The sequence below is a fragment of the Haliotis cracherodii genome, unplaced genomic scaffold (genome assembly GCF_022045235.1).
Source record: "Haliotis cracherodii isolate W230 unplaced genomic scaffold, xgHalCrac1.p SCAF_2, whole genome shotgun sequence".
NCBI classification, from domain to species: Eukaryota; Metazoa; Mollusca; class Gastropoda; order Lepetellida; family Haliotidae; genus Haliotis; species Haliotis cracherodii.
This window is the reverse complement of record NW_027266275.1, coordinates 36046152-36062281: the sequence shown is the minus strand read 5'-3', so window position 1 is coordinate 36062281 and position 16130 is coordinate 36046152. Positions and strand designations below refer to the sequence as shown.

At 38.0% G+C, this 16130-nt stretch overlaps 1 protein-coding gene across 2 annotated transcripts; it reads left to right on the top strand.

Moving 5' to 3' along the window:
• On the top strand, positions 1-6521 carry LOC139469058 (kelch-like protein 24). Of its 2 annotated transcripts, none has more exons than XM_071251186.1 (2): positions 1-70; positions 4774-6521. In XM_071251186.1, exon 2 carries the CDS (start codon positions 4780-4782, stop codon positions 6457-6459), a length of 1680 nt encoding a protein of 559 aa, XP_071107287.1. In that variant the 5' UTR covers positions 1-70; positions 4774-4779; the 3' UTR covers positions 6460-6521. The 2 variants fall into 2 exon arrangements, with proteins under 2 accessions (XP_071107287.1, XP_071107288.1); XM_071251187.1 differs by lacking the exon at positions 1-70 and adding an exon at positions 1969-1997.
• Positions 6522-16130: the final 9609 nt, after the last annotated feature.

Genomic DNA, 16130 nt, shown 5'->3' with positions numbered 1-16130 from the left:
CCTGGTTTGTTTACATCTGGAAGTCTGTCAGTGAGCAGGGTTTTGGCTATGTCGTGCTGAATTAGGAACAGTAAGTTGTGTTACTGGCATATAATGTTTCAGTTACAACCCTGACAACGTCCTCCTGACGAAAAGTGACCTTCAATAATGAATTTAAGGGCCAAATGAAATATATTATACGAAGCTATGTGTGGAGTATATCAGCTGGCCCCTGAGCTGGGTGTACTATAAATAGCTCGCTGGGCTCGCGACTAGCTGAGCTTAGCTGCGGTTTGTATACAGTTTAAGGTAACGTACGTTGGATGTTGTTGTTGCCAGTGTGTTAGTGTGCTCTGCCTGACCTTTGCTCGACTGACATTGACAGGGATGAAGTATTGATTAAGTTCAATGACAAATGACCATATCGACATGTCATAACATTGTAAACCACGCCCATTTTCTCATCTGACCATTCAAACTGGTGCACATTCACGATTGCAGCGTTTGTGTATAAATAGACGTGTTTAGTGTTGACATATTTGTTTGTTTGAGTATGCGCATGACCTCGTTAATGATATTAATTTTGAATGAAACTACATATATCATTGGAAAAGCTACAGATATAATTAAAGCAAAGAGTTTTAACTTGGAATTATGTCATTAGCACCGATGCATTGAAAACAATTCATGCATAATTGTTTATCTTTTTCTTTTAGGGTTAAGTATGTAATGTATCAAAATGTTGGTAACTGTTAATTGGAATTAGAATCTGTCAAGTATATTAGGACATAAAAAAATGGCAGTCCAAGCATGTAACTTGTACTGTTACATTAAGAATACATTTGGCTTGAAGAATTGAAACCTTTTGTATCTTTTAGATTTCCATAAATCTTATCACTAGTTGAGCGTATAGGCTTTCCAGGTTAATTTCTATCACTGCTTTAACTATATATGAAGTCAGTATATGTAACCAAATGAAACATATTTATGTTTTTGAATCTTTACAAAAATTAATTATGAGTATGTTTGTATAGTATATATCAGAAACAGACTTCAGATAAATGTTGAATGTAAAGATTAATGTATCTCTCAGTGAGGCATCAATGACATCATTGTCTATGGTCAGGTAAAAATGGTGAGGATTTTTGTTTTTGTCATTTTTTACATAATTTTTCTTAACGTGAATACAGTTATATTATCTTGAATGTATATTCCTTTCATGATTATTTTGCATCATTGTGTGCACTTGTGAGAAGATGTGATTATGCAGTCATCCCTCGCTATAACGCGGGTCTTGGGGTCCACGGATGACCCCTGTGTTATCAGACACCCACATCATTCCTAACATCGAATATGGGTCAGGAAATATATATTTTCTTAGCACAGTGCACACTTGAGTATAATTGCTATTTCATGTATTGTGCCCAGTAAAAAACTATATCGTATTGCCTCAGGTAAACAAACAAGTGATAACAAACTTTGTCAATGAAAATGTGAAATTTACGATAAAACATCACTAGATATGATGATTTACCATTTTAATTGTATTTTTTCCTGTTATGCTAGGCATTGTTTTATATGCAGAGAATAAGATTACTGTGTGCATTTGTATCATAAGCTAAGCTGGAGCATAAATTCAGGACCTACAATTATACAAATTTCAGGTATTTTTTGCATAAGGATATTTGATCTGATAAGAATTACATGGCTTCTTACTGAATCTGTATATATACTATGAGCTTGTGTCTCATTGCTGATGAAAATAATTAACTGATAAAAAAATGGAAGAAATCGCAAAACTTGAATGAAAGGGGAAATATTTTTTAAAATAGGCAAAGCAAACAAGCTAAAGAAAACAAATGCAAATCTAATCTTTCACTGTGCTCTGTTTTGTTATGAAATGCTAAATAAACTGTGGTTTTGTTTTATCTTGCAGATGAATGATGTATGTAGATATCAGCAACAACAAAAATGATGAATCGTTTTCCAGTATCAGTGTTATGTAAGGTTGTGAATAGGTAAACAGGTATTGTTCTGTCTTGGTTGAACTGGAACATGTTTTTTGTAACATTTCTTAGATTTAGATATGAGAGGACTTTTGAATGGCTCTCTTATTTTGCATCTGATTCTCAAACCACTATGCAAATTCCAACTCACAGATGTTGATCTAAACAAAAGAAATCTCATTTGTATTCCTTTTTATTTGAAATATATGTAAATGAATGGATTTACTTTCAATTGAAATTCATTGTTACTGATTAATGCTTTGAAAAATTGACTGTTTTGGTCACTTTGTTGATGTCCAGTCAAGAATTTAGTAATGAACTAAAAGTAAGTTATGGATTAATAGGCAAGGGGAGGTAACTGTTGTGCAGAAATGTTGTCATTTAACTATGGTCTGTAAAGGAGAAATCATGAGAATCTGTCGGGGCAAGTTGATTCTACTTCCAGAATCCACAGATTTGAGTGTTATGGTTGATGCATAATTTCTCTATAATTATGCATAATGACCTGTGCGCATTCAGAATGGCCAGTGAATTCCTGGCACTGGATCAACTGCTACAACAAAAGTTTGACGTAATCATGATGGTTTAAGAGTCTTTAATATTTTACCAAGCTGTGTGTCTTTATTAGGCATCCTAACATTCCTTTTTTTAATAGATAATTTAGGTCTATGAACTTAATTTCTTGAAACCCAATACATGCTTCAAAATGATTCAAGATGGTTCAGATGTATTCTGAAATGATCACTTTGTCAGAATTTAAATTAAATCCTAAAATTCAGTTATCAAGAAATTTGTGGAAAATAATATTGCTATAGTTCGATATATTAGAATAATAAAATGGGATGTTCACTGAATACCAAGGACATACATTATTGAAGCGTAATAAAATCTCCTTGCTGTGCCCTTCAGGATGCCCTTAATATGATGATGTTGCAAGTAGTAATTTGATGCCCCTACTAGTAAGAAAACAGTCTTATTTATAAAAATGACACCCCTTGTAAGAAGGCAACACACCTTGAAATAAAATAACACCTCTTGTACTAAAACAACACCCAAAGTAATAAGACAACATCCCTAGTAATAAGACAACACCACCTGTAATAAGACAACGTCCCTAGTAATAAGACAACGTCCCTAGTAATAAGACAACACCACCTGTAATAAGACAACGTCCCTAGTAATAAGACAACGTCCCTAGTAATAAGACAACGTCCCTAGTAATAAGACAACGCCCCAAGTAATAAGACAACGCCTCAATTAATAAGACAACGCCCCTAGTAATAAGACAACGCCCCAAGTAATAAAACAACGTCCCTTGTAATAAGACAGCTCCCCTTGTAATAACAACAAAAAACAATGCCCCTAGTAACAAGGCAAGGCCCCTGGTAGTAAGACAACGCCCCTTGAAATAAAACAATGCCCCCAATAATAAGGTAAAGCCCCTAGTAGTAAGACAACACCCCTTGTAATAAAACAATGCCCCTTCTACTAAAACAACACCCCTAGTAATAAAACAACACCCCTAGTAATAAGACAACGTCCCTTGTAATAAGACAACGCCCCTAATGATATGAGAACACCCCTTCTAACATCAGTGTTTCTGACTGCCTTCTGTAGTATTTATTTCATATCAGCTGTGGAAATTGGAAATTGAAGAAATTGATTCGACTAAAATAGGTATTCTACATAATATATATATACTTTATTGATTCTTCTTCTTTTTCATTAACAAAATAATATGAAGAGTGAATGACCTGGTGGATATTGCTTTAAGCCTTCAAAAAATATATCTGTGTTTCCTATCTCAGTCCATCCAAAAATAGGATAGGTAGGGCAGGCTTTTTTTAAACTTTATTGTTTTCTTTGAAAATCAGGAATTTGCAGTATGTCAGATAAAGCCTGCTTTCTATTGAAGGTAATTACTGGTTTATCTGTAGTGGAGAGCAACAAATTTATGCTAGTGGTGTAAAAAAACTGGGCCTAAGCATCATTATTCCTGAGAGTGAAGCCTATATCAGGCACTGGATCTCTAGCTTGCAAGATCCCCGTTAAATATAGCCGTTAAATGTCCTCTTGAGCTGTTCAGAGGCTGATATTCACCCCAAGTCCACAGCAAAATTCAGTAAAGTTTCCAAAATTGGATTAGAGTGAGTGAGTGAGTGAGTTGGGTTTGATGCCGCTTTTAACAGTATTCCAGTTATATCATGGCGTGTCAGCTTAATGTGGGAGGAAAGCCCGAAGTGATGCCGGTCTCAGATGTTTACCACTTCGGTGAAACCCACAACCACAGGTATGGTGCTACCAAACCTAGAAAGATAATCGGGGCGAACCAGGATTTGAACCCACAATCATAGGTTTCTGGTGTGCCCAAGGGACGCAACTCTGCACAGCGAATCGCAGCGCCTTAGACGACTGGGCCACCAATGCCCCCTGATATGATATGACAAGCATTATTACATATGAGGCAAATTGTATAGCACAAACTCCCTTGCCAAACATTTACAAAAGATTCTTTAACAAGTGAAGTACATATACAAGAACTCAGCAACTGAGTGAACACATTTAAGAGACAGATATTGACTTTCATATGCTTTTGGTCCTTACTTTGATAAAACTGAAATATCAAAAATAAAATATTAGGACAATCAATGTAAAATTGTAGTACTAGTAGTAGTAGTAGTTGTAGTAGTGGTAGTAAAGTTTAAGGGTGAACTTGGGTCACAGGAGGCCTATTAGCACCCAATGTAAAATTGTTTCATTATTGACAAATTTCTCCCTTGTTTTGCAGTAGACAATGCAGGACTTCCACAGTGACGTCCACAAGAGTCACCTCGCTGAGGGACTGTCTCATCTCTGGCAGAGTGGCCGATTCTGCGACACTGTTATCTCCGTAGAAGGGAAGACGTTCCCGTGCCACCGTGTCATCCTGTCTGCTGTGTCCCCCTACTTCAATGCTATGTACACTTCCGGGATGCGGGAGTCTCTAGATGGGCTTGTTACCATCCACAACATCCAGGCCAGTGTGTTCCAGTCCATCCTGAACTTCATCTACTGCGGCAACATTGTCATCACCGCAGAGAACACCATGGACATGCTCCATGCTGCCAGTCTCTTTCAAATCAGTACTCTCCAGCAGGTGTGTGAGAAAAACTTCTGCGAGAACCTGTCTCCCCAGACCTGCATTGCCATCTGGAGGATCAGCCAGGCTTACAGCTGTACAAGACTTACAGAGCATGCTTGGAACTATATCATTGACAACTTCAAGTCTGTATGCCGCAGTGAGGACTTTCTGGAGCTGACAAAAGAAGAACTATTCCAGATCATTAATGAAGACAATCTAAATGTGGAAAATGAGGAGACAGTTTGTGATGCAGTTCTGCCCTGGCTTGAACATGACCGTAAGCGTCTGGCAGACATCAATGAGATCTTTCACAACCTGAGACTGCCTCTGATGAATAGCAACTACATCAGTACATTGCTGGAGACTAAACCTTGCATCCGAGAAAATCCTGACTGCTGCGATCACCTCCTACAGATGCAGCGGGGTGGTCACAGACAGGAACTCACCCCAGCACAGTATCAGATGTTCAGAGAGCGCAACGAACAGGTGCTTGTGATGGTGGATGGTCGCAGACAGGAAGTAGCCTGTTTCAGTCTCCAGAGAAAGAAATCCTTTGCTCTAGCCAAATTTCCATACTTTGCTGATGGAAAAGCATCCTGTGTTTTGAAAGGAGATATCTATGTCTGTGGGGGAACATCAGGTGTTGCTGAGAACCGCCTTGTGAAGTATGAAACCAAGAGAAACCGATGGGTTGAATGTGCACCTCTGCAGCAAGGCCGATGCTACCATGAGCTTGTGTCCGTCGGCGACAACTTGTATGCAGTTGGAGGGTTTGTTGTAAATGCTGCCGTGTCGGGAGTAGAAGAGTACAATATTCATGCCAACAGATGGACCAAGGTTGGCGACCTCCTTCTCCCAGTGGGTGGGCTCTCTGCTTCAAGCCTGAAAGACACAATTTACATGTTTGGAGGCAAGAAGGACAGACTGGACAGGAAGACAGCAGTGTTTCAGAGTTTTGACACCAGAACACGAACCAGCGCCGTCTTGGGCAACCTTCCTGTCAACACATGCTGGAGTCAGGCGTTGACTATCGATGACGCCATATATGTCGTCAGTCCAGACGGAAACGTCATCAAGTACACCCAAAAATCCTACCCAGCCATTGTCAGTGTCATCAAGAACCTAGACTGCGAGTATTTCCGCATCGTCAACCACAACAGAAAGATTCTCATCCTTCAAGTCGGCGACACAAAGTATTATGATGAGCTGAGGATTTTTGATCCGACATCCAGTGATGTCATTGTTGCCAGAGAGAGGCTCCCGAGATCTCTGTGTGACTCTGATTGGCTGAAAGTGGTCATCAACCGTCATCATTTGAAGTACGAGTGCAGCTCTCACCATGGATACCGCTAGTCATCTGGACCATCTTAGTCTTAAATGGAAAAAATTTCAATTGTGTCCTCTAATTATACGGTCATTTGTGTGCTCTTTTATAATACTTTATATTTACACATTAGGTCTACTTTATTTAGTTACAAGATTCTAGTTCTGAGTAAACAATTTGGTTTACATTTTTAGTTTAATCTTGACTAATGATTTTATTTTTTAGGAAAGATTGGTCCCATTTTTTATCTAAGTCCACCTACGTTGCATACCTCAGAGACAATGAGCCTCGTTTGACGCAGCATTATCTAAGATCAAAGTCATTCCAAATGCCAATGTACCTAAATTAAACAATCATGACATCACATTGTTTTGTAAACTCACTGGCCTAAATCAAGTAATATTCATTTCCCATTAAACTATCAAAGAAAACAATACTCAGCATAGTCCACTGCCAGTTTGGTTAATTTATCTTATCCCATTACTCATTCACTGGCTTGAATGCTGTTTAGACTATCTGCTTCAATTTCCCCATTACTTCAGGTGTGTGTGTGTGTGTGTGAACTAAATATGATATTCTATAAGGCCATAACGTTTTTTGTTTGATTTCAGTTATTATTTGAGGGAATACAAATATAACCTCCCAATATATTCCAGTGGATGAAATAATTATCATATTTTATGAGGAATTAACCTTGCTTTTTTTTAGATTTCAATTATGATTTCTGGGGAAGACAAACACATATACCTCCAATATATTTTTACATTTTGTAATTAAAAGTGTAATGATTTGAAATAAAGATAATTGAAATTGGTTCAAATTTATCAACCACAGGTGTGAACATATCCCCTGTTAAACTTATCATGGGAGTTGGCTACTCTGATAATTTCTGAATTAAGTAGGATAATTTAGCCGTCCTTGTCATAATCCTAATGTTCAAAATCAAAGATTTAAGGGGTTCATAGATTCAAATACTTTAGCAGTAAATCTTAAAGAGCCTAGGACCCTCCTTAATTTCAAACACTGTGGAAATGTTAAAAATGACCCAGTTTTCTAACTCACATATATTTTTAGGTATTTTTCAATCAAGGTCATCCTAAAAAGTATTGTTCATATCAGCTGTTAGTCTGAATTATTAACAGTTGCTTTGATGACTGGGATCCTGGGTTCTAATCATTCTAATAATTGAAAAGGTACGTTTGAATACATATCAATGATCGTGATGTCCTCTACTGTAACCTATTAGGGATACCCAAGGGCTCCTTTTCATGAAATACAGTCTGCTACTTAACAAAGAGGGACAGTATTTAAGAAGGGCAAAACATTATAAAGACTACATGCATATGCACAAGTGGTATTTCAATGAATCTTGATCGAGTGATCTTCCTTGCCATTTAACATGGTTCAACCAATGCAAGCTCTTCTTACATTGCAAATTTTGTGTATTTGATGTCATTTGTCACCACTCGCCCTTTCCGTAACCTGCAAGAAGACCATTCCGCTTGTCCCGGAATCACACGAGTTGGTCATGAATGTATTTGATGTGCTGAGTGTGACCAACAGTGTTGAAGCTTGTTGGAAGTTATGTATGGTGTTGGGTTTTCTGATTTCTTGGTATTTCAGCTTGTCAGCTAAAAGGTTAATTTGAGCTTTTGTCACAGCATGCTGTCTGTTAGACACCAGGGCCAGGATTCATAGAAAAACTAATATTTTTCTTAAGTCAAACTTAAATTTTTGAAATTTGACTTAGCTAAGACTGAAACTTTAGTTTCTTTAATGAATTCGCAAAGCCGTCTTACGACTAAGTCTATTTTAAAGTATTAATTTTGGACAGCCATTGTGCTGGGGTCACGCCGTAGAGCAGGATCCTGGGACTGTTTCCCTGTTGTAGTGTGGGATGGTCGAGACGTGTAACCTTGAACTTAGATTTACAATACCGCAAAGATTGCTTCCTGAAACAGAACCCTTGTCCACATTCTACTGATTCTGCTGATGGTTATTACTGCTATTCTTTATCATAGTGATGTCATCAGATTTTCATGCAGAGAAGTATAGTATCGGAGTAAAAGATCTGAGATTAATGAGATTGTATGGTTTCAAAAATTATTATCAAGTCAAATCTCAGATTCAAGCAATGACAATATAACCATGGCAGTGCACAGAGAAATTACCCACTTTTTACATAAATATTATTGATACTAAATGGAAAAGGTATTTGCATTATTGAGTCCATCTGGTGTTGTTTAGTTTATAGAAGCTACATGAGGTTTGTTCCCCAAAACCATAAATATATGTGTTTTGATTTCAGTGGTTGTTTGTCATTCTCATATATCTTCAAGCTGATGGTGAGCTACAGAGCTTTGAGGCTAATATTTGTAATGGAAAGGTGTATATATGAACATTTGATTTTTATTTCAACATAAATATTTTGTTAATTATTCAAGCAGAGGCATACTAAATAGATTGTGATTTCAGGTGCATTTGCTTTACCTGTGAAGAAATGGATCTAGCCTTGTTCGGCCATATTGGCCAGACAATACCATTATGTGTTACCTGAAGCTCAAACAATCCAGCACATTAGAAAGAACAAATGATCTTGAACACTGGTATTTAAACTGTAATTACTTTTATGCTGTCAGAAATTTAGAAAGCATTTATTTGCATTTATGTTTTGGTAGCCATTCAGTTTGAATTGGAGCACCAAACTGAGAGCAATAACTCAAGGACAGTACTGTCCAGCAACACAGTCAACTCTCTTTCATTTGGTATGAAAGACCACGAATAGGCCAATATATCAAAATATTTTCTTAAAATACTGGTACGTTCTGTTCACTGTGGGGACCTATCCGTTTGTCTTTGATGTGCGAAAACGAGAATTTGAATGGTTCAGCTTACCAATTCATCTATCAATTTATCAACAATATCAACCAGGGGATGCTGACAGGTTACCATCCAACTCCTTGAGTCCCCCCTCTTTTATGTACAGTACTTAAAAGAATTAAGGACCTCCCAATTCATTCTTGATACTCTGGTTAATCTGTCACGCCATTAGTCATACTATAGATTAACTATTGTAATATGAAAGAATTGTGACTTGGGCTAGTTCCCAAATGAAATCGGCAAACTGTAGCATGTAGCATTACTTTAAAGGTCCACGTGCCCAAACTTGACCTTTGGCCTCATTTATAGTGTACAGCCCACTGCTTGTTTCTTGACCAAGCATAGACAAAGATAGTTAGGAAAGGAGTAGTTCATTTTGTGACTAAGTTTAACATACAGTTATCAATTATTGTTGTCAGTTTGGGAGGTATAAACGTAAAACAAATGAGAAAACTGCATAAATCTGCGTAACACTGAAAAGACTGTAGACAACAATTTGACATCGGTGGCGTCGTTCAGCACACGATTGCAACACAAATCTGAAGTTTTCTGTTATCAGGCATTCAAGAAACAGTAGCTGCAGAGTGGGCCTAATTTTTATTCGGTAAAAAAAATAATTGCATGGTTAGTCAATCAAATGCTATTGAATAATGGATTTATTTATTTTGTGTCTGAATACAAAAAATCGTTTAATTATTTTCATTTGGCAGCCATATGATTTTGTTGAAAACATCACAAAATGAGTGTTGTAATATTCTTAGTTATAAACTCGATCAGTTATACCAAACTTTCAGTGTATAAATGTTAGGTATGATTGAAGGTGATGTGTGCACCCCTGCAAATAGAGGAGTATCCAGATACCATTCATTAACATCAATAGACGAGTTGCCTAGCAACCACCAGAGTACTTGCTGTATACACGTAGATATGAATGTTGGGTAAATATAATTCATTAGCTGTAGTTGACTACCAATGTAAACACTTTTTTGCTTGCTTATTTATGACTTTAGACCTATCAATAACTTGTTTTAGTTAGGTTTGAGTAAAATAAATGTCATGGTTCCATTAAACTAACTGATATTTTTTAACAACACTTTCAATGAATCTTCAAATTACAGATATGATTGTAAGATTGCATTTCATCTGGATTTTCTATGAAAACTGTTTATTCGAACATAATCATGATGCCAGTCTATTGTCATCATTATTTTCATTTTGTGCACAATGTTGTATCACAGGTCAACCAATTGGATATAAAAATTATACTTTTTTTACAGATTTTTTAACAATTATATTAATTAACAAAATTACACACAGGGCTAGGTATAACCCCGTACAATTCATTTATACACAGATTAAACATTGGACAAAAATGCTCATACTTTTTTTTCCATATCTCCTACCAGCTGCCATCCCAGCTAAATAAATCTCTGATCAATTAATAGATAAAGGATGGCCTTTTAGAAATCCCAAGTAATATGAAACCACGACATTTATTTATTTAGATCTATTTAGACACATATAGCCTTTTATAAGTTGAATGTTTTCAGGGGAGTACTATGTGATGCAGACAACACGTTGTCCATTGTTTTTTTTAAATTATATATGAAGTTTCCAGTGTTTCCTTGTTATATGTTTGTGAACTATATGATGCTGTTGACAGCTACTTTGCAATTGTTATGACTGAAGCCTGTGATGATGGTTATGAAGTTCTCGGTAAAGATAAACTCCGTTACATTATCATTGGACATGTGATGTATTTGCAAAACATGCTACTTCCGACTTACCTTGAATGGATGTGAATACATTGTTCATAAATAAACCATTAGCCACTAACTGACTTTGTAGTTTCTTTAGTGTACGATCATATATGAAACATTTAAGCAATTAACGTCATGGCATGACAGAATAACTATAATAATATGATAGAATCAGCTTTTGAGTTGTATATGTGGGCATGGAATATTCAATAACACTCCCAAATATAGCACATAATGTTTATTTATTTTGTAAATATACTCAATGCCAAAAGAAACGCACACTATGGAAGGTGAGGTGAAATGGAGTTTAACCGCGTCCAAGGTTATTGTTCTTAAATAGCGAAGTGGATGTGTGGCTGCTTTTACTAGTCCAGACTGATGCCGATTTATAGTGCTAGCCCACTGTGATACCCCATAACATGAATACCCCTCTCAGACACAATATACTGACTCCGAGCCGACCAGTCCTTGTTTTGGCCTCTTAATGCCGAGCGCCAGACAGGGTAACAACAAGTACCATCTTTTAACATCTTTTGATATGACTCGGCCGGGGATCGAACCTGCTCTCCGGGCGGACCACTAGACTACCGAGGCAGTCCAAACTATAGAAACATATGAAGAAGTATGTAAGTTAAGAAGAGATGGTTCAAATGTGTACCAATTAATGACAAAACTAACAGTCAAGTGTTACCACAGAGTTTCTTTATTCTTATTACGATATACTACACGTGATTTCCAAACTTGTCACCTAATCCTGTATGAGACAGAATGTGCACCTCAAGTCATGGATCTATGCCGTCACATGTGATGCGTTCATGAACATCCGTTCACACAACATTCCACTATGTTTGTGCATTGAACCAAACTAATACCTCTAATGAGTAATTCTTCATATATTAACATACATGTATGGTATTCGCGTTTCTTTTGTTGTTGAGTACACAAGAAATTCTTGGTTGCATGGCGAAGAAGGTAGCCACTCCATCATGTCTATTAAGATGCTGTGTTTGTTCCAAAGCTGGGCATCCACTGACAATGTGTTGGACAGTCTAATTAAATTCATTGCATAATCTACATGTCATATTTACATTTTGACGCAAAATGACCGTTTCCAGTGGGAAGTGACTGGTCCAGCGTGAGAAAGCCTTCTGTTTCACTTTTCAGGCCAACCGAATTGCAGGGTTGCTGATCTTCTCAACACACTGCACATGAACTCGATGCAGATGTCGTCTTGATTGCCTCTCCTTGAATAACTGAGTCTGGGCTGATTTTATATGGCACTTTGGTTGGTTGACACTCATTTCTGTACCATCCACCAGTACAGAACAAATCAACAAAATCAACACTGACATTGAGATTATAATGTCCCACATTCTTGGCTCGTTTAAGAACACTCCGGAATGTCTTGTTTTCATCATGACTCCTGACATGCTTCCCACGAGGATCATCAAACAAATAGATGTGTGCAAAAGTGCACAATACAATTCTATCATGGAGAGCCTCAACGTTAATCAAATCACCCCGTCCCATTACAACTGGTACATATAAGCGATTGAGGGAAGAGCGAGGGTGGTGGGATTTATTGTCTGACATGATTCTTTGTGTGACAATACGCTGAATATCTTGTTTGTCCAAAGTTTGTCTAAGATATGGGCAATCTTGAGTTTGTCTCTAACCTGCATCCCTAAGTACGTATAGGCCTATACGTATCCCACAAGATTGTCAATAACTCCCCCCAGGTAAACTGACCTACCTCTCTCTTCTTCCTTCCCACGTTTCAGATGAAGAATGTTGCATTTGCGAGCCCAAAGGACATGCTAATAGCATCAGAAAAGAACTCGACAAGGAGACTATGTTTTTTTAGTGTGGATTCTCCTTTGGCAAGAAGTTCAGGGTCATCCATGTAAAGGAGGTGAGTAAGAGGTGTTGGTGATCTGTGTTGAGGGGGTCCAGGGTGTCGTACAAAACAACCTTAGCACTATGACTGTCGTAAGTCTATGTAAGGTATAGGAGTTACGATCACCTCAGGGCTAAAATCGATTTGTAGAACGGCACCCAGGATTATAACCTTCCTCTTTGCTAAGCAAAAAAAGGATTTAGTGACATAAAAACATAAAAACAAAGGACTAAAAGTTTTAACCTCTACAAGGATCATTTTTGGAACCAGCAGTTGATCCTTGCCACCCCAACATCCTTTTCTGGCTCCTTTCTGCTCAACGAAAGTAATATCATTTGAAGCGCAGTACGATGACACACGAGCTGTAAGACACCTTGTAAATATTTTGTATTAACGTATTCAGAGAAGTGATAGGGTGGGGACCTGTGAAGATTCCGGCGTAGAATAGGTCTTCAGCAACCCATGCTTCCCGTAAAAGGTGACTATGCTTGTCGTAAAAGGCGACGAACGGGATCGGGTGGTCTGGCTCGCTGACTTGGTTCATGCATGTCATCGATCCCAATTGCGCGGATCGATGCTCATGATATTAATCACTGGATTGTCTGGTCCATACTCGATTATTTACAGACCGCCGTCATATAGCTGGAACATTGCTGAGTGCGGCGTTAAACAACAACCAAATAATAGGGCGGAAGTTTTTGGGATCAGTCAAATCACCTTTCTTTGGGAGAAATATTCTTCGACCTTTACGCGACCAAGGCGAAACATCCCCTGTATCAACAAGAGAATTTAAACAGTGTAGGACTGGTGTTTGAAGACAAGGGAACAGTTTCCAATACCGGTTTCGAATACTATCAGACCCTGGACTTTTTGACTATTGAGTTACATTTTTAGGCAATCATGTGTTATGAAACACAACAATGTGACCTAGCTTATTCTGTCGTGTACAATATCATTGTAATCCTCTGTCCATGGTTCCTCGAGGTTAGCGCTAACTGGGTGGTGTAGGTTTGGTTCAGGGGATTAAATCGTCCATATCTAGGCCCACCACGGAGAGACGTACATCATCTTCCTACAAATTTCACTGAAGTCAGCCTTATGTTCAGATGACAGTATGCAATCTATTTGTGATGTCATGAACAATGGATGATGGCGTATATTGTTCTCAACAACGAAGCAGCGTGACTCGCCTCGATGCAGCTGAATGCATATAACATCCCTTATGTGTTAAATTTAATCAATATTTATCAGAACATCGGGGATTTATCTAGGATTCTAAACGCATTGACAGGGAAAGCACACATTATTTTGTTATAGTGAGTGAGTGAGTTGGATTTAACGCCGCTTTTAAGAGTGTTCCAGTTATATCGCGGCGTGTCAGCTTAATGTGGGAGGAAAGCCCGAAGTGATGCCGGTCTCAGACGTTTACCACTTCGATGAAACCCACGAGCACGGGTGTGGTGCTGACAAACCTAGAAACATGATCGGGGCGAACCGGTATTCGAACCCACAATCATAGGTTTCTGGCGTGCCCAAGGGACACAACTCTGCACAACTTAGAACGTTTTAATAAAGCTCTTAATTTCATAAATTCTGAGCTGTTTTAACATTGCATTCAGTTAAATATTGTAAAACTAAGCAACTGAGAATAAGAGCATTTTCCTCTTTATAATTAAAGACGAACGCGGATAGAGTGAACAAACGGATACAACGAAATCCCCGATTTCTACCCATTATGTTATCATATAAAATGTAGGGGCGGTCGGGTAGCCTAGTGGTTAAAGCGTTCGCTCGTCACACCGAAGACCCGGGTTCGATTCTCGACATGGGTACAATGTGTGGAGCCCATTTCTGGTGTCCCCCGCCGTGATATTGCTGGAATATTGCTAAAAGCGGCGTAAAACCATACTCACTCACTCACTCATATAAAATGTACGTACATAACGAACTCTCTACAGCGAACTAACGTATATATAGCGAACTGATATCTGATCCCAGACAAGCCCACCTACCACTAATTAGTGACGTGTATAGCCAACTGAGAAATCTGTATGAACAACATAACTTTTCTCCAGAGGATCAACAGGGCACGAAGATTTTTTGTGGCATACCTACCTATTAAAGCAATTAACCTGTACTATCATAAAGCGCGTGTATGTAACGCAGAAGGTAAAACAAATGATAATTTGCATGTGGTGCCTCCAGAATCAGGAATGAGAACATGACACATTTGAGTTTAAATATTTATGAAATATAAAAGTAGAAAACAAACATATCATGAAAACAAAACTCGTAATATGTTTTCACAACAATTACTTCCTGATACCCGTGAAGATCCGGGGTAGAATAGGTCTTCAGCAACCATGTTTCCCGTAAAAGGCGACTATGCTTGTCGTTAGAGGCGACTAACGGGATCGGGTGGCCTGGCTCGCTGACTTGGTTGAGGCATGTCATCGATCCCAATTGAGCGGATCGATGCTCATGATATTAATCACTGGATTGTCTGGTCCATACTCGATTATTTACAGACCGCCGTCATATAGCTGCAATATTGCTGAGTGCGGCATTAAACAACAAACCAGCCATCTTTTTTTTGTTTGTGATTGTTTTGACACAATCATAGTGGTATATACGATAAATGTTTAACATTTTAACTGAATGGAATGGCATAAAAACACTTTTGTTGGCACACAATTTGTTAGCAACATGTGTTGCATCGTCTAGAATTGAAAGAACAATTACGGCAGTGACACAATGGCTGGGCGGAATAGCATAAAAAAATGTTTTGTATATCTACAGTGGTAAAGTTATTAATATTTTTTCATAATTAATCTTGTCGAAGTATTAGTTACATTGTTGTAATATTATCATGAACCATACTTCTCTATGAGGGTAACCTGCCTCACGCTTAGCGTACTGTAGAAAAGTGCTCATATCTCGCTACACGGGAACTGGACCAACGTTCCCTGCCTGTCACCGTGACGGTGTTTGTCTCCCTTTGATCGCTATGCTCGACTAATACCAGCGTGTTCAGTGTATTAATTTACAGTTAGAAATGTTTTAAGAAATATTTTCAAAATTATTTGTGTATTTCGTATGTACACATATCATTATACATGTGTAAGACAACGATAAGAATTCTTTTAAATGTTTGTTATAAACT

Bases quoted from the DNA above. Each gene is read 5' to 3' on its own strand.
- LOC139469058 (XM_071251186.1), top strand. From the start codon at position 4,780: ATGCAGGACTTCCACAGTGACGTCCACAAGAGTCACCTCGCTGAGGGA.